General features: G+C 42.8%; 1 protein-coding gene across 1 annotated transcript; it reads right to left on the bottom strand.

The window, feature by feature from the left end:
* Positions 1–2,081: 2,081 nt before the first annotated feature.
* Positions 2,082–22,697, bottom strand: ice1 (KIAA0947-like (H. sapiens)). The gene is made up of 22 exons (XM_017468005.3): positions 22,452–22,697; positions 21,950–22,008; positions 19,707–19,741; positions 19,411–19,429; positions 17,735–17,846; positions 17,247–17,323; positions 16,895–16,932; positions 15,686–15,768; positions 15,516–15,592; positions 15,200–15,237; positions 14,931–15,013; positions 14,736–14,772; positions 14,600–14,650; positions 13,925–14,005; positions 13,429–13,832; positions 10,928–13,168; positions 9,555–9,723; positions 9,282–9,442; positions 7,869–8,059; positions 2,776–2,876; positions 2,579–2,677; positions 2,082–2,492 (listed from the first exon to the last, which is right to left on the bottom strand). The coding sequence occupies exons 1-22, from the start codon at positions 22,539–22,541 to the stop codon at positions 2,317–2,319; spliced, it is 4,422 nt and encodes a 1,473-aa protein (XP_017323494.1). The 5' UTR covers positions 22,542–22,697; the 3' UTR covers positions 2,082–2,316.
* Positions 22,698–24,279: the final 1,582 nt, after the last annotated feature.

Raw genomic sequence — 24,279 nt, 5'->3', positions numbered from 1 at the left:
CAAGACAACTTTTTCCATAGCTTTTGAAACAAATGGCAATTTTGAAATGGGACGATAGTTATTCAAACACTTTGAGTAAAGACTGGGCTATTTGAGCAACGGCTAGACATGGGACAATTCTGGAAACTAAGCAAGAATGAATATAATTACTTGAATAGTAGGACCAAGCGTATCAAAAGCAAGTTTAATGATGTCAGAGGCAACATCATCATTAGGCGAAGTTTTAGTTTCACCTGCATCACTAAGTCCCTCAGCTCAGAAATAGACACCGGTTTAAAGCTGTTCAAAGTAGCTGTAGTAACTGAACAAACCGAGCAAACTATTAGAGTGGATAGGAGTGAAGGAGTGAGGGAGGATCGAATGCCGTCAATCTTTTCAATAAAGAACCTCAAAAATCTCTCACAAACAGTAGGAGATGATTCAACTTCATAAGAGATGTGAAGATTAATTATTGAATTAATAGTGTTAAACAGGATTTTATGGGTATTACAATATTTAACTAATAATATCAGAAGTGTATAACTCTAGCTTTTTTGGGCTGCTTTCTGAAAATTCACCAGGTAGTTTCTAAAGATATCAAACGAAACAGTAAGATGATCCGACAAGTCTGTCTAAGCAGAGGAGTAGAGCCACCCAACCATGGTTGTGATTTTAAATTGAGGACATTTGTATTTAAAAGGTGCTATAGAGTCAAAGATATCTGAATATATTGGTTAATTAGGCCAGTAAGGTAAAAGAATACATAGAATTGTTATTATCAAACACTTTTACTCAAGAGCAATATGAAAATTGATTAAAAAATTAATATGACTCCTCATTGAAACAATTAAGGTGGGCTCCAACGTCCCAACATGAAGTCCATCCCATTGAAGTTTTAAACCGCACACTGATGGAGACTCGAATGCAAAGTCTGTTTGTGCCAATCCCAAGACATCGCACCAAAACCATTCGTCTCAACCGCAGTCCAATGTCATCTCCGAGCTTTCCAAATGTGTCTTTAGGCTGTCCATATGGGTCATCCTCAGCATCAGCTAGTGGTTTCCAAGTGTTGAGAACTCCAACCAGAAGTAGGGCATCAGGATAGGTCAGGCTGGTCCAGAGAACAGAGCGGGTTCACTGTTATCTCTCTGGAATCTTCGTAGAGCCCGGTTATGAATTGGAGCTGGAACATCCAGGGCATCCCAAGGTAGAAACAGGAAACAAAAGGAGAACGATTAGCATAGCTGCTGTTCAGTGTATTTCAGGTAGAGATGACGACATATTGGTGCAGCTGTTGCTCAGGTGGTAGAGCAGGTTGTCCACTAATCATAGGGTTGGCGGTTCAACTCCAGGCCCACATGACTACACATGCCGAAGTGTCCTTGGGACAGAACCCAAAGTTGCATAGCGCCTTGCATAGTAGCTCTGCTGCCATTGGTGTGTGCGTGTGGGAATGGGTGAATGAGACATTTTAACCTTAGCGCTTTGTAGAGCCGCTAAGGTTAAAAGGCGCTATGTAAGTGCAGATCATTTACACTGAAGACATTTGGGTTCGAGATCAAACCATGAACACAAGACAACAGATCAGAATTTCACTTTGATTTCCATCTACACATGCATTACACCACCACATGGTTAATTATTTTTTCTATAACAGCTCATCCACAAGGTATATTACTCCAGAATTTCTAGGGGACTGGGGTTCTTTATCTGCTCGAATTCATTTCATGGCCCATAACGATCCTGCGTAGTACAAGTGAAAATATTTTTGTACATGGAATACAATAAGTTTTTCCCAAATGAGATTTTAAACGGGCGGAGACTTTAGTAGTTTCTCACGACCAATTGAACAGCGCTGTTTCCGGCTAGACTATGTCTAGCCATCTACCTGATCGACGCAAACGGCTAATTTAATCCGTCTGAGAACATTACATTATTAAGAGATACCCGGTAGCTTCAAACCCCTTTTGCTATTTAGCCAAATGCTAATGCAAGCTATACTGCAGAACAGTTATTTATAAGGACATGTGGTTTTTAGATTGCGATTGGTGTATAATTGGCTAAAAAAAACCCAAAAATGACAGAAACCAATATTCAAAAACATAGTCAAAGACAATTTTCTTTCTTTCCTTATGTAGACAAACTAAGTTTTAATGTTAAATTTAACAATTGATCTATATACAAAATGTACAAGAATTTACAAATGCACACTGAGCACCATTAACGATCTGAGACATGAAAATCACCAGCGAGCAGATTTTCCACATGGATAGAGACAAAAGTAAAAACTGTGCAACTAAAAAGACAGGTAATGCTGTACAGATTTAGATTTTATGGTTATATCTGACGACAGATGGAGCCGATCTGCGTAATGCAGCTGGTGATGGCTGGGGGAACTGGCTGAGTGATTTCTCCTCGCCATGATGCCAAAGCCTCCAGTGCTTCTTTGGGGTTACTGGGCGCCAGATCATAAATGGTGTAGGCCGCCGAAAGCTGCACCTCCCACGGCACACCTGCACACAAAATACATAAACGTTCATGATGGGGAAAGGATTAAAAAAAATTTGCAGAATCTCCAGTATAAAGAAGAATGTATTACCTTCCGATATTCCATGTTTCCCAAACAGGTTTATGGCTTTTGCAACATTTTGGACAGACATGCAAAGTTTCTCCTTAAGGCCTAGTTGGCCAAGTCGTCCTGACAGAGATGGAAAAAAAGACCAAGAGTGAAACACATTGAATATTCCAAAAGGAACGTGAGATATCGGCTTAAGATCTTATTTTCAAGAAACGTACCGATCAGCCTCAAAACTGCTGCTACACAAATGTCTCGGACTGGTGTTTGCTGAGATCTTGGTTGCGTCACCCAGGCATTCATGACCGGCCAAAGCTCTTTTCTGGTAAATAAAACAGAAAGAATTTTTTTAAAAAAAAAGACTACGATGAGTGTCTGAGTGTTGACGTTAGATGAGCTGTTATGGTTCTATGAGTGGAAGGTTGTGAATTCAAACAGTCCCCAGACTACAGCCCCTTTATGTAAGTAAGGAATAATTTATGAGGGATTGGTATGATGAGACCTGATACAAAACTAATGTTACTGCATTACATTTTTAAAAAAAAAAATTCCTTTTACATCAAAGAAATTTACCACTGATAATTTACACATTGTACTTCTCATTCCCTTCTAGTGATGAGGAATGTCCATGAAAGAATTCAGTTCCCGTTATAACAGCTATAATCCGTCGTGTTAGGAGAATCTCTTCTCGTTTTCCTTTCTCTTGAAGTTAATAAAACAAAAAAACAAGTTGTCACATTACTGAGAAACCACAAAGCCCATCAGTCTGAAGCCATGCTCATTTACTCATACTCATATTTTACACATATGCTGAGACCTTTTGACACTAAGTCAGTAATGGCAGACACTCTCTTTTCACCTCTCCTTAAAGCCAGTGGCAGCATTTCAATACCTGCACAACCTTATACCAGTAGGTCATGATGAACTGACTCATCCTCCTAGATGCCCATTGTGATAGTTTGTCTAAGCAATCTCTTTGGACCAACATTGTGCCCAAGGAATAGCTGGTGCTCTGACCAATTGTTTGGATCACAGATCACCGTAAGGTGTGTAGTCACACAGTAGGGAACATCGTACAGATCGATCCTTGTAGCACACTGAAGGCAACCACCAGGTTCTTATGTTTAAGGCTCCTATAATCTTACTTAGGCACTTTGAGTTCCATCACACGGTCACCCTACAACTATTTGGTCATCAGCGCATACATGACGAGCCCATCTCCAATGCATACAGTTCTCCTGGCTGAGGTGATTGCCAGCCAAAAAATGCTGTCGACAATACTACTCATCCCAACATCCCATCTGGACCACATGGAGAATTATTTTACGGGAATCCACCCCGCATCTGACTCCTGGAGAACATAGCAGAAGAAGGGCTCCTAGCTCCGTCCGGAACAATGTTATAAGTCTAAAGCTTTCAGTGTACAAGGCTAGGGTTCTAGCCTGCATGTAAGGGCCCATGTAGTCCGGCTGGGGGTGGCACACCTTTTCATTCATTCATTTGTGATAATGAGCCTGTCTAACCACTAGTGGAAACCAGGTTTACGTTGACCTTTTTGAGGCCTTGAGCAGACCACTGCAGTTTTGTTGCTAACCGCCGTCACATGGGCAGAGGTGCTGAGATGGCCGACATCTCCCTGGCGTTCACGCTGCTTGCCCGAACACCATAGTGTAGTGTAGCTCAACTAAAACACTTATACTTCGACTCCATTCAATTTGATTTCTATAGCACTTGGAGAACACAGCCATGAATATAAGCAGCCCTGCCTTCTCCAGATGAGGTACATGAAGCGGATTCGGGTTCGGGCCTTTTTCGGATGTTCCGCCAAAGACTGCAAGGGTGATTTCTATTAAAAACCTCTCAACTGAGCCATATCTGATGCTCAGCCATCCATGCTCAAGCTTTGAGGGAGACGACAGGCTCTCATGTTGGCATCATTCATCTTTATTCCTGCTCGTTTACAGCTAGCATCATCACTGGGCTTTGGTGCTCGGCGGATCTCGGACTTGTGTTTAGACTTACTAAATGAGCTACCCATGCAATGCCCATTCCAATACCTAGCGCTCTGAGATGCAAGACCTGATGTCCTTCCCCAGCTTCCAGAGGGCTTCGCTATAGACCACACAATAAGGGATTCTGCTGTAGTGCTTCATAAATGTCTCAGTGGGATCCAGCTCCAAATTTCCAGAAGATCCTCATGCAGCAGGTCAGCTATGACCGGGGAATGACAACTGAGATATAGCAAGTGGCGGTATGCTAACTTCACAGCTGTTTTATGAGACTGGAATTACAAGGGCAACACCACTATACAAGATTAATATAAACACTTGTACCTGGTTGAATTGACACTGCTGAATAGAAACAAGGTTAACAAATAAAGATAATATAAAGTTAATAAGACACTATCACAAAGTGCGGAGGACAGGTTCCGCTCCAGATCAGACCGGAGTCACAAACAGATAGCCACAGGTTCCGCTCCAGATCAGACCGGAGTCACAAACAGACAGCCACAGGTTCCGCTCCAGATCAGACCGGAGTCACAAACAGACAGCCACAGGTTCCGCTCCAGATCAGACCGGAGTCACAAACAGACAGCCACAGGTTCCGCTCCAGATCAGACCGGAGTCACAAACAGACAGCCACAGGTTCCGCTCCAGATCAGACCGGAGTCACAAACAGACAGCCACAGGTTCCGCTCCAGATCAGACCGGAGTCACAAACAGACAGCCACAGGTTCCGCTCCAGATCAGACCGGAGTCACAAACAGACAGCCACAGGTTCCGCTCCAGATCAGACCGGAGTCACAAACAGACAGCCACAGGTTCCGCTCCAGATCAGACCGGAGTCACAAACAGACAGCCACAGGTTCCGCTCCAGATCAGACCGGAGTCACAAACAGACAGCCACAGGTTCCGCTCCAGATCAGACCGGAGTCACAAACAGACAGCCACAGGTTCCGCTCCAGATCAGACCGGAGTCACAAACAGACAGCCACAGGTTCCGCTCCAGATCAGACCGGAGTCACAAACAGACAGCCACAGGTTCCGCTCCAGATCAGACCGGAGTCACAAACAGACAGCCACAGGTTCCGCTCCAGATCAGACCGGAGTCACAAACAGACAGCCACAGGTTCCGCTCCAGATCAGACCGGAGTCACAAACAGACAGCCACAGGTTCCGCTCCAGATCAGACCGGAGTCACAAACAGACAGCCACAGGTTCCGCTCCAGATCAGACCGGAGTCACAAACAGACAGCCACAGGTTCCGCTCCAGATCAGACCGGAGTCACAAACAGACAGCCACAGGTTCCGCTCCAGATCAGACCGGAGTCACAAACAGACAGCCACAGGTTCCGCTCCAGATCAGACCGGAGTCACAAACAGACAGCCACAGGTTCCGCTCCAGATCAGACCGGAGTCACAAACAGACAGCCACAGGTTCCGCTCCAGATCAGACCGGAGTCACAAACAGACAGCCACAGGTTCCGCTCCAGATCAGACCGGAGTCACAAACAGACAGCCACAGGTTCCGCTCCAGATCAGACCGGAGTCACAAACAGACAGCCACAGGTTCCGCTCCAGATCAGACCGGAGTCACAAACAGACAGCCACAGGTTCCGCTCCAGATCAGACCGGAGTCACAAACAGACAGCCACAGGTTCCGCTCCAGATCAGACCGGAGTCACAAACAGACAGCCACAGGTTCCGCTCCAGATCAGACCGGAGTCACAAACAGACAGCCACAGGTTCCGCTCCAGATCAGACCGGAGTCACAAACAGACAGCCACAGGTTCCGCTCCAGATCAGACCGGAGTCACAAACAGACAGCCACAGGTTCCGCTCCAGATCAGACCGGAGTCACAAACAGACAGCCACAGGTTCCGCTCCAGATCAGACCGGAGTCACAAACAGACAGCCACAGGTTCCGCTCCAGATCAGACCGGAGTCACAAACAGACAGCCACAGGTTCCGCTCCAGATCAGACCGGAGTCACAAACAGACAGCCACAGGTTCCGCTCCAGATCAGACCGGAGTCACAAACAGACAGCCACAGGTTCCGCTCCAGATCAGACCGGAGTCACAAACAGACAGCCACAGGTTCCGCTCCAGATCAGACCGGAGTCACAAACAGACAGCCACAGGTTCCGCTCCAGATCAGACCGGAGTCACAAACAGACAGCCACAGGTTCCGCTCCAGATCAGACCGGAGTCACAAACAGACAGCCACAGGTTCCGCTCCAGATCAGACCGGAGTCACAAACAGACAGCCACAGGTTCCGCTCCAGATCAGACCGGAGTCACAAACAGACAGCCACAGGTTCCGCTCCAGATCAGACCGGAGTCACAAACAGACAGCCACAGGTTCCGCTCCAGATCAGACCGGAGTCACAAACAGATAGCCACAGGTTCCGCTCCAGATCAGACCGGAGTCACAAACAGATAGCCACAGGTTCCGCTCCAGATCAGACCGGAGTCACAAACAGATAGCCACAGGTTCCGCTCCAGATCAGACCGGAGTCACAAACAGATAGCCACAGGTTCCGCTCCAGATCAGACCGGAGTCACAAACAGATAGCCACAGGTTCCGCTCCAGATCAGACCGGAGTCACAAACAGATAGCCACAGGTTCCGCTCCAGATCAGACCGGAGTCACAAACAGATAGCCACAGGTTCCGCTCCAGATCAGACCGGAGTCACAAACAGATAGCCACAGGTTCCGCTCCAGATCAGACCGGAGTCACAAACAGATAGCCACAGGTTCCGCTCCAGATCAGACCGGAGTCACAAACAGATAGCCACAGGTTCCGCTCCAGATCAGACCGGAGTCACAAACAGATAGCCACAGGTTCCGCTCCAGATCAGACCGGAGTCACAAACAGATAGCCACAGGTTCCGCTCCAGATCAGACCGGAGTCACAAACAGATAGCTACAGATACAGATACACAAACAGATAGCTACAGGTAGACAGTTCCACAGATAACTTTGAACACTCGGCGTGTATATGAGGCAAGAAGAAGAGAAGGCAATGTCTGCCGTTACTTTTAATAGTATGATCACCACGTGAATTATTGTCAAAAGGTATCGGCATGCGAGAAGTTATCCAGGTGTTCACACACTGAAGGGTGAAAAAAAAGAAGGTGTTGATTCCAAATTTTTTTTGCCATATACAGCCAGTGGTGCAGGCCTGCCCTACACCATGAACTGCTGAGCTCTGTATCTAAATTTGCAACTACCCTGAAATACAAACAGAGATAAATATACACATTCAAATCAACAGAACATTATAAAACTGAATATTTCTTGCATACGGTACCCTATAATATTATCATGGGTCCACTTCCAGCCCTGATGTGCACACAGGAGCTCCAAGCTGAAAATGTATTCCCAAGCAGCGTTGCAGAGGTCATCACCATAACGATCGTGCTTCTGGAACGTCAACGTGCCGTCCTTCAGAAGAGCCTTTAGTACGGTGCTGATCGCTTCCTGGATGTCACCTGGGGGCCTCTGGCAGAAAATACAACTTTAATTTGCTACGCAGTTTAATAAACTTCAATTTAAAAAAAAAAAAAACACAAAATAATCATTTTAATGAAAAATATTTATTTTTATAGAATATAATGGCTCGGCAGAATGAACGGACGAGTAATGGGTAAGAAAAACGACTCTTGCTCTACTGAGCACTCCACCAATAAGTTCAAACTCTCACAGTCAGTTTCGTTCATGAATGGCGATGAATTGACGGACCCGGGCCTGCCGGTGGCTTAAATTGCGATGTGAAAGTACGATATATGGAAAAGGTAAAGTGGATTAAGAATACAGTCCAAAATGCTACACGGTCTGCAAGGGGTTGAGGAAACTGGTGCGAGTTGCTTAAAAGGTTGAGTTTGAATTAATTTAGGACTGTAGTTTAACTGTGTTTTTTTTTTTTTGTGCATCCACAAAAAATAATGCATGAAAAACATCGTTTATTTGGATTTTAAAGCGCACCTACGACGGTTTAAAACGTGCCTTTTAAAGCTCTCATACAATAAATTTGAGAGCACTTTAACCTGCTCGTAATTTAAATTGCAGCATTACATTTTTCCCTCCAGTGTCACAAACGACTCGTTAAATGATTCTTTCTAAACTCCTCCTTTCAGAGAGGATACTCTGCTCTGATTGGTCAGACGTCCGAGTCTGTCGTGACTGGTCTATTGCTGTCAGCGTGTGTCAAAAAGGAAACGTCCACTACCGAGTAACGAGTTTCAGCTCCGTCTGTCAGCGAGCAGCCGATGAAGACCAGAGGCGGGGTTTTTTGTTACAAACCTACGTCGGTTAGTACAGGAAGTAAACTCTGGAATCACTAACGACTCGTTTCAGCTGTTCAGAATCGACTCCTTCTTTTGGGAGTCAATAACTCGGTCTGTCGTGCGCTTTTATTTTGGAAACATTGCAGACTTTGTACATTCACAAACAGCTCTATAACACGCTACATGAAAGGTCATATCTGAAAAAAAGTATAAGATAATAATTACAATATAATAAATGGCATACTTTTTTTTCCTGAGTTTAAATATAAAATTCGACAAACAATTGTGTTAATGTAAAGTTTCAGTCGGACGTTTATATTTGTAACACTGTTTGCTACTGAAAGTTTGGTCCCCCGTCCGATTAATCGATCATGCAGCCCTAGTAAGAAACCAAGAAATGGAGAAGAACCTCGAGAGTCAGCGAGGCAGCTGTTTACCTCGTCCCAGTGTAGATACTTGCTGAGGTAGTCTAAGATCTCTCCCTCTGCTTTCAGTCTGCTCACTATGTTAATGGCACGACACAAAGGGCTGTCGTGGGATAGAACAGTTGGCCATGTTGTCACCATGAATAAAATCAGCTTTGGGGCTTCAGGGAAGTCTGCAAGTGTGAAAACCATAGCACATAACTACAGAAACACACGTGCTACTGTTATCACTGTTTTACTAGCAAGTACATTTGAAAATAAAATAAAACGTCGATACAAACTCACCTTCTTTTAGAAGACTGTAGGCAAGGGCGTGTGCTTTCTGATAGTCTCCGCTCCATCGACACAAACCTACATAAACCCTACAGTGAGACTGCAGGAGTTCGTGTTTCAAAACGGCTCTTTCTGCCTTGATCTTGGACAAAACGGCCAACATAAACTTCTCCGCTGAGGACTGATCAGAGAACGTAGAAAATGAGGACTCTGGCATGAAGAATTTAGTACTGGATTGTACACTAAGCTTAGGGGGACTACTAGGTGTTACATAAACCGAAACACTGGACTGAATGAATTTCTGTTAAAAATTATTTTTAATTTTTTCACTTCCTTTAATTTATTAATTATTATTAATTTTTTGCACATGGGGAAACTGGTAAAAAATGAGGGGCAGGCTCTGGGATCGGAAGTTCGGGGGTTCAAGCCGCAGCACTGCCAAGCTGCCACTGTTGGGCTCTTGAGCAAGGCCCTTAACCCTCTCTGCTCCAGGGGTGCTGTACCATGGCTGACCCCACGCTCTGACCCCAACGGCTTCTACTCTATTACATGACTCCCAAAGACATCGGTTTGTGGTACCGCCCATATTCCACGACTGTCCGCCTTGTCGTGGAAGGGTCTCGTAGGGTTTTCAAATTACACAAGCAAATTGGCGACAGGGATGAACGCATTACAAAACATTTCACTACTGACGACTCCAAATTACGTTTCACAACGGAGCACATGCGATATGAATATTACAAAAGATTGCGTTCTCGTGCTTGTCCGGACGTGGTTTAGAAAACGGCGGACAGCACGAAGTTCGCACACTTTGGATGCAGCGAAAAGTCAAAAAAAAAAAGACAAAAAGACTATGGAGGAGGGAATGGGTGTGGAGACGTGTGACAGCAAGGATTGTCTGTTCTACAGAGAGAACTGGAGGTACGTCATGACTCCTCCCACTGAAACGTTCCAGGCCGTGCCCAGTTTCTTGCGCCCCCGTTGGCTGTAGATCAACGCTGCAATTACGTTCAGTCAAAACAGATTTCGCATTACGTGACTTGGAATCGCAGACAGGTCCAGATATTTAACACATTAGATATCTCGCCTCTCTCTCTCAGATCGCGTCTTTGATAATTCGTACGTCACGTTTGCCTCTCACCGGAGCGAGTTCTGATTTGTCTATGATTTCGGCCGTTTGTCGGCGATCTCCACAAAACTCGGCGTAAGCGGTGAAGTTGGCCAGTGTGGGGTCCTTCACTAAACAGTCACCAAGATCTAGGTCTAAAACACCTAGGTCCCCATTAAAACAACTACTGAGCTTCAATAGAACTCGAGTAATGAATTTGAATCACATGCACACTAAATAAATAAATGAATACATTAAAAAAAAAAAAAACATTTACCTGCTTTGAACAAAAATCCGAAATGACACATTTTTCTTCATCTCTTAGGACAGGAACTTCAGATATCCGTCCAAGAAACACATGACTCCTGATTACAGGCAACACATCGAAACAGGAATTTTGAAGTTTTTCGAATGCACTGAAGATGAGGGACTGCGCATCATTGAAATCGTCCACGGTTTTGCCTTCTTTGCTCGCCGTTTGGTTGTTGCTTGGCGGACTATTCGTTGGATAGTGTGTTGGCGATGCTACGCCATTACTTGGCTGATCACTAACGTGTTGCACTGGAGGGGTAAGACTTGAAGCATCGGGTGAACAGGTATCGAGTCGAAGCTTTTTGGCGCTTTTGGGTAGTAACATATTTGCAGTTCTTTTTGCCTTTTGGTCCGTCTTGGTGAAAGCTGTGGATGAGGAGTTGATCGTTTTATTCCCCGAGATGGGATTGACGGAAGGTGGAGAGGCCCCACTCTCATTCGCGGCCCTTCCGAGGTTAACGTTACCCCGTAGGATGTTTAGAGTCCTTGCTTGGGCAGAAAGCTCTGGATACATGGTATCCAGCATCTGCATGGAGTTCTCTTGTGAGGCAGAGGGTGATGAGGAGTTTAACGCTGATGAGGGCAGCCTTCCTGGGACGGGGAGTGCATGCTTGGGAGTTGCTGATCCAAACTGCAAAGGGGAAGAAGGAACGCCACGTGTTGGTGAAGGAAAAGTCATAGATGTCTTTACTTCATCTTGAAGGCCAGGATCTGGAGAAGGTACATTGGGCTGCTGGTTGAGAGAAAATTGCCCTTCTGTTGATGACCAGGTAGGCAACTGGATGCTGGGCCTATTTGGAGTAAGGTGTTTCCTAAATTTTGGAGGAGTTGCAGTCAATGGTAAAACAACCGGAGGTAGTGGAGGACCCATCTCTGTAAGAACCTTTCCAATTGATTCTGGAGACTGAGCTGAGGTAAGTGCGTTTCTGGAGGCCTCGTCTGCGAAAGGTAGATCCACACTTTTATCTAAACTAGACAGTGTAGGTGTATTTACTGAAGATGCACTACAAATATCTTGAGATTTCACACTTGGGACTTTTGGTTTGGCACCATCCATGTTTTCAACGTTGGGGCTAAATGATCCAGATAGTACACATTCCTCCTCTTGATCGTGTGCATCAGAAATTGGTAAAGAGTTGTTGGGATAGCTCTCTGGTTCATGTTTACCCTTCTTTGCTAGTCCTGTCTCTTGTGTAACCTCTACCCCTGCGACGTCTTCAAGAATTCCAGGTTTGCACATCTTCATCGTAACGCTGCCGTCTTTTAAACATTCGTCATCTTTCACGTTCTCCGGTTGAAGATGCTCTTCTTTGGTTCCACAGTTTGTTCCCTGAACCTGATCTCCAGATTCTTGCTTTTCATTTGATAGCCGTTCGTTTGAAGTAATGCTGCCCATATCCCCTGGTCTCAAGCAAATCCCTCTGACTTTTCTCTTCAGACCCAAGAACTCTTCATCTGAGGAATCTCCAGAAGACGCACCATTCATCCTGGTACAGGAGGATTCACTGTCTTGTCCATCATAGCCATTTTGATCTTCAGCCATCTTTAAATCTGTGGTTGTGACCACGGGTGTCGAGACACTCGGGATTTCCTCTACGGTTCGTTCAGGCTCGGTCATAGAACATGTTTGTGGAGTTACACAAACCTGTAAAGAATATGCAGCCCCATTTGCTTTAACTTCAGACCGACGCTGGACGGACTTATCTTCTTCATCTGGGCACGCCTCGGGTATTATAACCTGCTGCACAGGCTCCGAACCTTGACCGAAGGCATCGTTATAATCTGCATTAGGTTCTTCGTGGCCAGCATTACACTGTGCTTTAACGTTGATCTGACTCGTACATTCTTCCTCGGCGCTCAGCTGTGATTCCGCCGTGATTAACGTGGCTCGGTTTACGCCAACACGCTCCCCATCGGATTCACTCTGTAAACTTCTTACTGCTGTACAAGGTGAATCTTCGGGATTTTCTTTCATCTTTTCTACTTGCATTTCCTGGCTCTCTGCTGAAATATTCTGCAGGATCTGTTCATCGCTATCAGGAGCGACTGATGCCAGCACTTTCGATTGGTTTCCCGGAGATAAACAAGCAGATGAAACTGCTACACTATCCTCTAATGGTTTTGGCTCTTCGGACTGTGATTTTTGGCCGTCGTCAACTTTGGAAATCGGACACTCTTTCAGACTCGAATCCACGTCCATCTCAGCCTGAAACAAACAGCATATAACACAAGTTCGGAAATGAACCTACTAAGGTGCAATTATACAAGAGGGTCCAAAAGTAAGGTCAGATTTTATAAAAGTTTTTGATAAGCGATGAAATTTAAAAGCAGGCTTTTGGACCCTACTGTACATACTTGGAATGAGCAGTAAATACTACTTACTGCAAAAAGAATTCAGACTTACTACATGCTAAAAATGACACACATTGAAATAAAGATTGGTAATAGTATTCATAAAATGATTACCAACTCATCAGGAGGCAGTGGAGATAAAGGTGCAGGTAAAGCAGAAGACCAGCTGAGAATTTCCCATATATCAAGGGTTTTTACTGAAGCTTCCTCCTCTGATAAGTGATCAACAGGACCATCTTTACTGAGTGATAAATCACTGGTTGTCTTCGCACAGTCTTCATCTAGATCTTCGGAATCCGGGCTTCTTTTCTTCTTCCTGCCCGCTTTCCTTTTCGTCTGGTCTTTCCATGGACTGCTTGCTCCTACTAATAAAGATTCAGATTGACTCTTTTCTGGAGACGCCTTAGCTCCGTTCGGAGTTGAGACAGTTGACCGAGTCAGCATCGGCTTTCTAAAGGGACTGAGCGGCACCGGACGAGGAGGACATCTTGAAGGTCTGAATGTTAAGTGCTGATTGTCTGGGGATTGTTTTAAAAATGTTAGATTCTGAGCAATGATTCGATAACAGCATAATATTTTAGTTAGCGAATGCTGCTTAAAAGGTTGTTACCGTTTAAAGCTAAATTTCCCGGTGTTTTGGACAGAGGGTCCACGCAGTGCCAGACTTCCTGTAGGAGGGTCCAGATTTTATCTGAAAACGACAACATAACATTGAAAGTATGGATTAAATAACGTTACAATTTGCAGTTTTGAGAAAATATGGCTGTAGTATTTTCTAGATTTTAGGAAAACATGATGATCCCAGATTCTACTAAAAATCTGGATTGTGCTTTGTTGTCTGTGCCAAATGTACCATGTGCATTTATAGTACAAAGACTATAGGACAGATACACCTATGAAGCTGCAGAAATTTCTTAAATTAAAAAAATTACACTATATACACTATAATATACAAGTTGTAACAGAGACAAAACTCCATATACAGGGTTTTCCTTACCATAGAAAGGCTTAGATGCTGCACCCGAGTGTTTTTGCCGAATGAACGTACCAAGGAATTTATTTTCATTCAATCTCAAAACATGTTATTTGGTGAAATTTGGACTATAAATACAATAAGTGTACAATAAGTGTTACCAGTTCTTTTACAAATATGGTAAGGATCAAACCCAGCAACTACCATAACTAGGAACCCAGACTAAGCCCCCTGAAAGCCTAGGGAAAAAACCCTGATATAATACTGAAAATATTGTATTCAATCACTTTTTTTTTTTTGGTTTGGAAATACCTTTGTCAACTTTTGGCTCATTCTCAGTTTGTGTAGATGAACACCTTTTCTCTGTAATGACAATAACCAATTTTATTAGATAGGTCACAGTAAACGATTAACGTGCCAAAATACAAGCTAGAAATTTCAACGCTACCTTTGTTGAACTCTTTTTCGAGCGTTGCAAGTTTTTCCTGTAAGGGTTTATAAAAAATAAATAAATAAATAAATAAATAAAAAATATCGATCAAATATAACAAATGCATTTACGTTACTGTTCCCACTAAAAGTAAATCTTTAAATTACTTCAGTGTTGAATTATTTTTTAGAATATATTTTTGAAAATGGGCACCTCTATTAATCTGATGCTTTTTTCAAGGTTACTGTTTTTGCTCTTCAGGTCTCGGATTGTATGATTTTGCTTGAGGTTCGTGTCTGTAATAACAACGACGACAACAACAACAACAACAACAGCAACATTATCTATTAATAAGAACAAAATGCATTAAAAAGGTTCTCGAATCATGGTGATCTTCCACACTTGAATTTGTCATGTCAGGGATAGACAATCAATCAATCAATCAATCAATAAATAAATAAATAAATAAATAAATAACAGACCTTCAAGTGCCAGAAGTTGATTTTCAAGATTGCTTTTTCTGGTGTGGGGGAAAAAAGATAAATTTTAATAGAACAGCAGCCTTAGCTGGAGAGTAAGCTAACATGCCTAATTTATACTGTTTTACCAAACCTACATTACTCACCTAAAATCAACATCAAGATACTAGCTAGTAAATACTAGATCGCTAGGTCGTATTCATCATAAAAATAATGCGGGGAAGGAAGAAAGAAAAAAAAAAGTCTGAAATAGGTTGTTGTGATGGGTCTTAATAAGATCAATATGACCTGATGATTTTCTAATTCTCATAATACATACACAATGAGTGCCTTAGCGTTCTCCACCTTCAGATCCTCCAACTCTTCAAAAGCCTCTCGACTAAGCCGGAGACTCTCCTGCATGAACGGAATGAAGCGAAATCATATTAACATTCTATAACCATTTACGATGCAGAAATCGCTGCGAAACCGCACAATCAGGATCCTGACCCGAGTCTTCTGCAGGTCGCTTTCTAGCATTTTCTTCTCAGATCTCAGCGTAGTATTTTCTCGACTCTGTGTGTTTGCTGCATCTGCATGAAGAGGAAACGAGAAGTTCTGTGAATTTATAGGTCAAGTGCACAACTGTTTTCATTCTCTGGCTACTGTTTTTTTTTTTCGTTATTACTTCTCTGGACACTTTGATCCAAAATGTTTTGGAGTACGTGCCGGGCAGCAGGCATCTCAATAAATGTAGCTCACTCTATTCTGTTTACGTTTCCATCACAGGAAGCGAAGCTTATTTTAGTTCCTAGGCCACGGTTCAAGAACCAAGAACCTTCATAATATTTTTGATCATACGCAATCTTCAGAAAATAACCAACGCTCTTATCAGCCATTCATAAAACACTCGTGGAGTATTAATGCGAATTAATCAACAAAATACCCAATTTTGAGGTATGTTTTTGGGCAGCGTGTTCTTTTCACCAAATGCTGCTCTTGGTTTGAGGAGTGTGGCCAAAGAGTTTCACTTTTATCAATCGTTTCCAAAATGCCTCTAGCTTATATAGATAATAAAATCCATGCATCAGACGTTCATGTTTCTGCTCAAGTTGCAGGTAGGATTTACTCCTGATGACTCTTCCATGCAGATCATGCTTGTGCAGACGCTCCTGTGTCGGCTAATGTCATACGAGGGTTTTCACCTCCACAGTTCCCCTTAACTCCAGTTCCTAAATAACAATTTTCTTCAGTTCCTGCACAGTCTTTGCTTTGCCAGCATATTCTGCATATTTGAGCCCTTTCCAACAGCGGCTACATGATGTCGAGATCCGTCTTTTCACACTGAGGACGACTGAGGGACTCGTACACGACTATTACAAAAGGTGCAGACATTCACTGATGCTCAAGAAGGCAAGACGTTACATTAAAAGCCAGGGGGGTGTAAACTTTTGAACAGGATGATCGGTGTAAATTGTTATTATTTCGTTTAAACTACCCCCATTTATTGCCTTTCAGACCCTAAATAAGATAAGTTCTGGAATTGTGCCATAATGTTGTCCCCAATTACAAAAAAGATATAATTACTGCAACTAAGTGCACTAATGTGAACATCATAAGCACACAACACAGATCCTGCAGTTTGGTTGGAACTCCAGTTGCGTGAATTCATCGTTTCTTTAAACCTTGGTTTAACTGTGCCTACAAATGGATTCTTACCTTCAGCCTTCTTGAGAGTTTCTTCAAGCTTTGCATTCCTGAGAACGTAATAAAACATAATTAACCCGATAGCAAACTTAGATACAGGTTTTTCATAAACAATCAATCATTCACTTGACATTAACTAGTTTGCTAGCAGCTTAACATCGTAGCTAGCTAAGCTAATTAAATAGCAGCCTTTTAAAAATATTTATTTGTTTGCCATGTTATGTTGTAAATACTGTGAGCATAACAAGAAAGCTATTATGAAAGCCCGGAGAAACCAATTATAACCTTACTAACTGTTACGTAAAATGTTATTTTCAGTCACAGCTGACTGTGTGGTGGATTTTGCAGTGATCTCAGATCTTACATAGCGAGTGCCTTAGCGTTCTCTTCTCTCAAACCATCCACTTCCTCGGATTTCGCCCGATACACCTTCAAGGCAGCCTTAATGCAGCAAATATAAAACAATTCGAATACAATTACACAGAAATGCACTAATATGAATTAATATAAATCTTAACATAAACTATGAAAGCGTGAGTTGGAGGGTAGAGCCCAACCAATATACAGAGTTTGTTTTCACAACATATTAGGAGATTAAAAATTCCATTAATTGAGATCACCTAAGATAATTTTACATGGACGAAAATTAGGCAAACATCAGTACTGTAGTTTTAGCCCTATGATCAAGATAAAGCCGTTTTAAAGCCCAAGAATGCCACTGAAGCCAGGCAAAAGTGGTTTCAGCAAGGGATTAAAATCCTGTGTTTAAAACAAGACTTAAATCAGTGGTTTATCCGTGTGATATTTAATCGTTCTGTCAGTCCATCGCGAACGGATTGGTAGTAAATTCACCGTGGTTTCCTTCAGCTCAGCCTTGACTGCCTCGTACTCCACCGTCTGCTTTTCTAACGGACCGAGTTTCAGCAGCACCTCGTCCAGCTCTTTGTGCAGCTTAGTGCGCTCTCTGAATGGAAAAAAGATATCAACCAGATGATCACAACCATACGTGTCCAGCTATGTATTATACAGTATGCTCTGAAAGGACTGGAACAGCAAGGCCAATACTTTAGTTTGTGCTGTACACTGAAGACATTTGATTTAGAGGTCAAAATTTGAATTAGACAATCGATCAGAAATTCAGCTTTCATTTCCTGGTATTTACATCCAGAACAAAAGAATTGGTCTGGCTGTTCCAATACTTTTGATGGGACTGTACAACTACAAGTTGACGCCTCATTGACTACGTTTACATGGACAGCAGTAATCTAATTATTGACCTTACTCGGAGTAAGACAATATTGTGATTAAGGTGTTTACATGAGTTGCTTTTAGAATACTCCTGTCATGTTCCCGTTTTACATGTTATAGAATATAGTTCGATTAACGGCACACGTCATTACGTCACCGCGCCACGCCGTCCCTCCAGAATTTCACGTATCAACATACAGTGTTGGGTGTTTTTATTCATTTTTTTACGAGCGCTTCAAGTGCAGTTAATTATTTGACATGCTGTACGTGCAAATAGACTTATAAAAAATAAATAGAATAGCCTGAAGCCATGGGCTGCGTCCCAAACCGCGTGCTTACCTTCTATACAGTAGCCGAGATACATGTATTTCTCCTACTACAGGCCTATAGTAAGGAAGTACACGGTTTCGGACGCAACCGTACTCTTTTGTTTGCTGTAAAACGGTTGAGCGCTGCCGCGTGTGTACGTGTCCTGTCACAAAATGCAGTGAAAACTCCCACACGACGTTAATAGTGTGATTAAGGTGTGTACATGTCTGTAATATATGTCGATATTGCGACTAAAACAGGAGTACTCCACAGGTCTTAATTCCATTTGTGTTTACTTCGAGTACGACCTTAATCAGATTAAGGTAATTAAAAATTGCTGTTTACATGCTAGTTTCTTAATCAGAGTATCGTCTTAATCGGGTTAATAGTGGATTATTGTCGTCCATGTAAACGTACTGACTGACGGCGGCATGTTCTCTGGGCCCGTCAGGCCCATTGAAGGAGACGTGGTCTCTGGGCCAGTCAGTCCCATTGAAGGAGGCGTGCTCTCTGGGCCCGTCAGTCCCATTGAAGGAGGCGTGGTCTCTGGGCCCGTCAGTCCCATTGAAGGAAACGTGATCTCTGGGCCCGTCAGACCCATTGAAGGAAACGTGGTCTCTGGGCCTGTCAGTCCCATTGAAGGAGGCGTGGTCTATGGGCACGTCAGTCCCATTGAAGGAGATGTGGCGTCTGGGCCCGCCCAGTGGAGGAGGAATCAGTGAAAGACGCCTGTGTTTGTCAGTCACAGTCAAAGAGTTGTGGCTATTGTGTCCGTCAGTACCAGAGATTATGATTTAGCCTCTGGGCCCGTCAATCCTAGTAAAGGAACTGTGGCCTGTGTGCCTGTCAGTCAGAGAGAAGGAAGTGTGGCTACTGTGTTGGTCATTCCCAGATATTATGACCTGTGCCTGTCAGTCCTAATGAAGAAGGTATGGCCATAATGCTTTAGAATTCATAGAGAACAGTCTTACCTTTGAGATTTCTGAAGCTGTAATCACTTGTCAAGGAAAGTGAGTGTTGTCCAGTATCAAGAGAATATAGCCCTTTTTTAACTTGTACACTGATTTTACAAGCCCAATTCATTACAACAGCACATAATGGAAACTAATTAGTTAATTAATATTGGGGCGTTATTATATATACATATGCAGTATTTAGTCTGTTTGAAGTGAACCCTGGTGTGTTTTGCCCCTCTCTGCAGCATGTTTAGGCAGATGAGAACTACATCCATAATTAGTGACATGGTGCTTAGGTGCAAAAAGGATATCATCACACTTCTCTTTATACTCGCTCAACAGAAGGCTGAAAGAATAAAAGACAACAGATGTATACAAACGATTATGCATCTGTAATCAAAATGGCAAGCCTAATGGGTGAATAAAGTGCTTCAAATTCTTAATCACCGACACATTTGGACACAAGCACAAGTCCTAGCGCAAGGCCAAAAGTTTGTGGACACTCGACCATCACATGCATATGTGGTTCTTCCCAAAACTGTTGCCTCAATATTTTTGTATGCTGTAGCATTATAATTTCTCTTCACTGGAACTATGTGTCCTAGCCCAAATGTGTTCCAGCATGACAATGCCCTCGTGCACAAAGTGAGGTCATGAAGACATGGCTTGCCAAGTTTGCCGTGGAAGAACTCGAGTGATCTGCACAGAACCCTGACATCAGTGACGTCAGTGCCTGAGCTCACCAATGCTGTTGTGGCTGAATATGCAAATCCACACGGTCATCCTCCAAAATCTAGTGGAATGCCTTCCCAGAATAGCGGATGATATTATAATAGCAAAGGAGGACTACAGTGCTGTGAAAAACTATTTACCCCATCCTGATTTCTTCTGTTTTTGCGTACATCTCATACTAAATTGTTTGAGAAATTCAGTAAACTAAGATAAAACAAAGGCAACCTGAGTAAACACAAAAAAGAGTTTTTAAATGACAATGTTATTTATTGAAGCAAAAAAATTATCCAATAACAACTGAGCCTGTGTGAAAATGTATTTGTCTCCATAGTTACTAATACCCCAAATATATGAAACCGCATTCATAATGGGGTTCAGCTGGACTAGACACAACCAAGCCTGATTACTGCAAACCCTGTTCAATCAACACTTACATAGAACTTTTTCAACAGCATGAAGCTGGTTAAAAGCTCTTACTCAGCAACACACCATGGCAAAATGGAAAGAAATTCCAGAAATGATGAGGAAGAAGGTGATTGAAATACATCAGTCTGGGAAGGTTTACAAAGCTATTTCAAAGTCTCCGGGACTCCAAAGAACCCCAGTGAGAGCCGTTATCTCCACATGGAAAAACTCGGCACAGCAGTGAACCTTCCCAGAAGTGTCTGACCTTCCAAAATTCCTCCAAGGGCACAGGAACTACTTATCCAGGAAGTCACAAAAGAGCCAAGGACAACATCAAAGGACCTACAGGCCTCTCTTGCATCAGTAAAGGTCACTGTTCATGACTCCACTATCAGAAAGACACTGGACAAAAATGGCTCCATGGAAGAGTGGTGAGGTGAAAACCACTGCTAACCCAGAAGAACGTTAAGGCTTGTCTGAATTTTGCCAAAACACACCTTGATGATCCTCAAACCTTTTGGGAGAATGTTCTGTGGACTGAGGAGTTGAAAGCGGAATTGTTTGGAAGACAGGAGTCCCGTTACATCTGGTGTAAACCAAACACAGAATTCCACAAAAAGAACATCATACCTATGATTAAGCATGGTGGAGGAGGTGTGATGGTGTGGGGATGCTTTGCTGCTTCAGGTCTTGGGCAACTTGCAATAATTGAGAGAAACATGAATTCTGCTCTCTACCAGAAAATCCTAGAGGAGAATGTCCGGTCTTCAGTCTGTGAGTAGAAACTCAAGCGCAACTGGATTATGCAGCGAGACAGTGATCCGAAGCATAGAAGTAAGTCCACGTCTGAATTACAGCTGCAACAACTAATCAATAATAACTGATTATGAACATTGTTGTCAATGAATCCAATTATCGATCAGTTCATGCTCCAAAACCCTCCACTGAGGCTGAGCGGGCGAAGATTCGACCACAGCGCTGTGAAAGACTGATCTCCAGTTATTGGAAGCTATCGGTTGCGTTTATCGCTGTTAAAGGCTGAGCACAACCAGATTTTAAGCTTAAGGTTGCAATTAGTTTTTCAGATGGGTGATAGGTGTTGGATTTTTTTCCCCACTTCAATAAAAAAAAAATAAAAACGGTATTGCGTGTTTACTCGGGCTGCTGTTGATTTATGTTGTATTTCGTTTAAACTATTTAATTCGAGGAACCAGGCAATACTTTTTTCACAGTGCTGCAAATGGATAATGGGATGTTCACGCACATGCACAGATGGGTGTGAAGGTCTGGTGTCCACAAATTTTTGGCCACACCGATTGTGATGCTGATGAGGTTCTCATAAAATGTAGAACAATTAGAAGGAAAACACAGAGTCAACTCAGTAATTATTGGCACCAATCATGAGCCTTCTACTCACTCCGTGTCTATGATCTTCTGTTTGAGCGTCAGTAAAGCAGCCACGTACTCATCCAGGCTCTGAAAAACATCCAGGTGTGTAAATGAAAACAATCAGTCACCACAGGACAGTTGCACTTGAGGTTTGTACCTGAAAACTGGTTTGGCAAAGCGTCAAACATAACAAATAATAATTATAAAGACTAATCTTACCTAACGCTACTTTAATAAGTTATTTAAAAGAAAGAAAAAGACAATTCCTATAGAAATTTGCTAATGGTCATATAAGATGTTTTGACATGCAAATACTCATGAATATTTAACTATATATGCAAATTCGCCTATGACGTCACATCGTATTAAAAGTATTGTCAACATGGGCTGGGATGTGAGATGGAATGCTACACCGAGCTGTACAGCGAGCTTTTACCGCACACACACACAACAAAAGAGAGACATAATAATAATAATAATAATAATAATAATAATAATAAATGAATGAATGTCTTTTCACGTGAACGCACCTGATTTAAAACAGTGCAGTTTTGACAAGTGCCAGAAGTAGCTTCTGATGCGATTCCTCCGGTTCCGGATTGGCTCTCCCCCGGCATCATGGTATTTTAAATAACCCTAAAAACTAAGCCAAAACAAAAAAAGGGGACAAAAACAACACTCAAAAACTCCGATTTGGATTCCATAACAAGACACGGACCAAAATAACAGTGTGCATCATGGAAACGTAGCGCTGCACGCGGACTCTTAGGACCCAAATGCGCCAAAGCCCCGGGCTGCCCAGTGAAAACGCCTGATTAGAATAATTCTCTCTTTCTACATATATAAACATACTTTTTTATCAATGTAATTTAAACCTACTGGGAAATAATAATGTGTCGGTCACGAATCTATGGAATTAACTTATAAATAAACAATTACTTTTGACACAATTTGCGGACTTTTTTTTTTTTAATGCAATGCAATGCAGTTTTTTTTGAGGTGATGAGGGCGGTTCTTACAAGAAGGCGTTCACCTTAAATCTCTATTGGTCGACTCATTTCGGAGTGGGTGTTGTTCTGAAAGGTAGCCACGCCCACCTCGTCCTGAAGGAACGATATGTAATCATATTGTATCTTTGAGCCAACACAGTACAACCATATTCCCATATTAACCCGATTAAGAAACTAGCATGTAAACAGCTATTTCTGATGACAGTAATCCAGGTTCAAGTCATACTCAGAGTAAACACAAATCAAATTAAGACGTGTGGAGTATTCCTGTTTTAGTCGCATTATAGGCTACGTTGACATGGACAGCAGTAATCTAATTATTGACCTTATTCTGAATAAGACGATATTGTGATTAAGGTGTTTGTATGATTTGCCTTTAGAATACTCCTTTCATGTTCCCGTTTTATATGTTATAGAACGTAGATGGATTATCGGCACACGTCATTATGTTCCGACGCCACGCCGTCCGACGTTCCCTCGAGAATTTCATGTATCAACATACAGTTCGTCTTCGTTATGGTATTGTATGGTATTGGTATTCATTATTTTCATACTATGTGTGCAAATAGACTTGAAGCCGTGGGCTGTGTGTTTCGATGCGAAAGCAAAACCTCTTTGTTTGACCTTCCGAAAATGGACGGAATTAGGAATCAGCAGCTAATGTATATTTCTAACTGGGTTCCTGAACAGTACAACCCAAACCTTTACTTGTGCACAGCGCATTTTACAGAGGACAGCTTCCTGAACCTGGGCGAGTATGACGCAGGCTACACACGAATGCTACGTCTGAAAAAATGGGGCGATTCCCACAATCTTGCGCTTTTGAATCAGAACCTGTAAGTGTGTATTGATTATTTTATAAGCAGAAGTGTCTGCTATTGACTGTTCAAATGCGGCGTTTTGGGTTGTGACCCAGGGCTCAGTTGTAGCAGACCTCTGCTAATGTGCTAGCTAAAGTTATTGTGTTGAAATAGTTTTGAGTGAATTTTTTTTTTTACCTATAAATGTGCAGAATAACGCACAGTCTCATGACACAGTTACCTGCCTGTATTTTGTGTCTTTTTGTCTTTTTTTCATGATTTCATGATTTCGGGGCGGCTGTTGCTCAGGTGGTTGAGCGGGTCGTCCACTAATCGTAGTGTTGGCGGTTCGATTCCCAGCCCACATGACTCCACATGCTGAAGTGTCCTTGGGCAAGGCACTGAACCCCAAGTTGCTCCCGATGGCAAGTTAGCGCCTTGCATGGCAGCTCTGCTACCATTGGTGTGTGAGTGTGTGTGTGAATGCGTGAATGAGAAACAGTGTAAAGTGCTTTGGATAAAAGCACTATATAAGTGCGCGATTTAAC

This window comes from Ictalurus punctatus, chromosome 1 (assembly GCF_001660625.3).
Source record: "Ictalurus punctatus breed USDA103 chromosome 1, Coco_2.0, whole genome shotgun sequence".
Classification (NCBI taxonomy): Eukaryota; Metazoa; Chordata; class Actinopteri; order Siluriformes; family Ictaluridae; genus Ictalurus; species Ictalurus punctatus.
Note: the sequence above shows the minus strand (reverse complement) of the source record. Positions and strands in the feature narration are given on the sequence as shown.

Coding starts and splice junctions, on each gene's coding strand:
- ice1 (XM_017468005.3), bottom strand. CDS start 22,541: ATGATGCCGGGGGAGAGCCAATCCGGAACCGGAGGAATCGCATCAGAA. Junction 14,773..14,930: donor AAAGCATCAGATTAATAGAG/GTGCCCATTTTC, acceptor AAACCCTTACAG/GAAAAACTTGCAACGCTCGA. Junction 13,169..13,428: donor CACTGCCTCCTGATGAGTTG/GTAATCATTTTA, acceptor TGTTTGTTTCAG/GCTGAGATGGACGTGGATTC.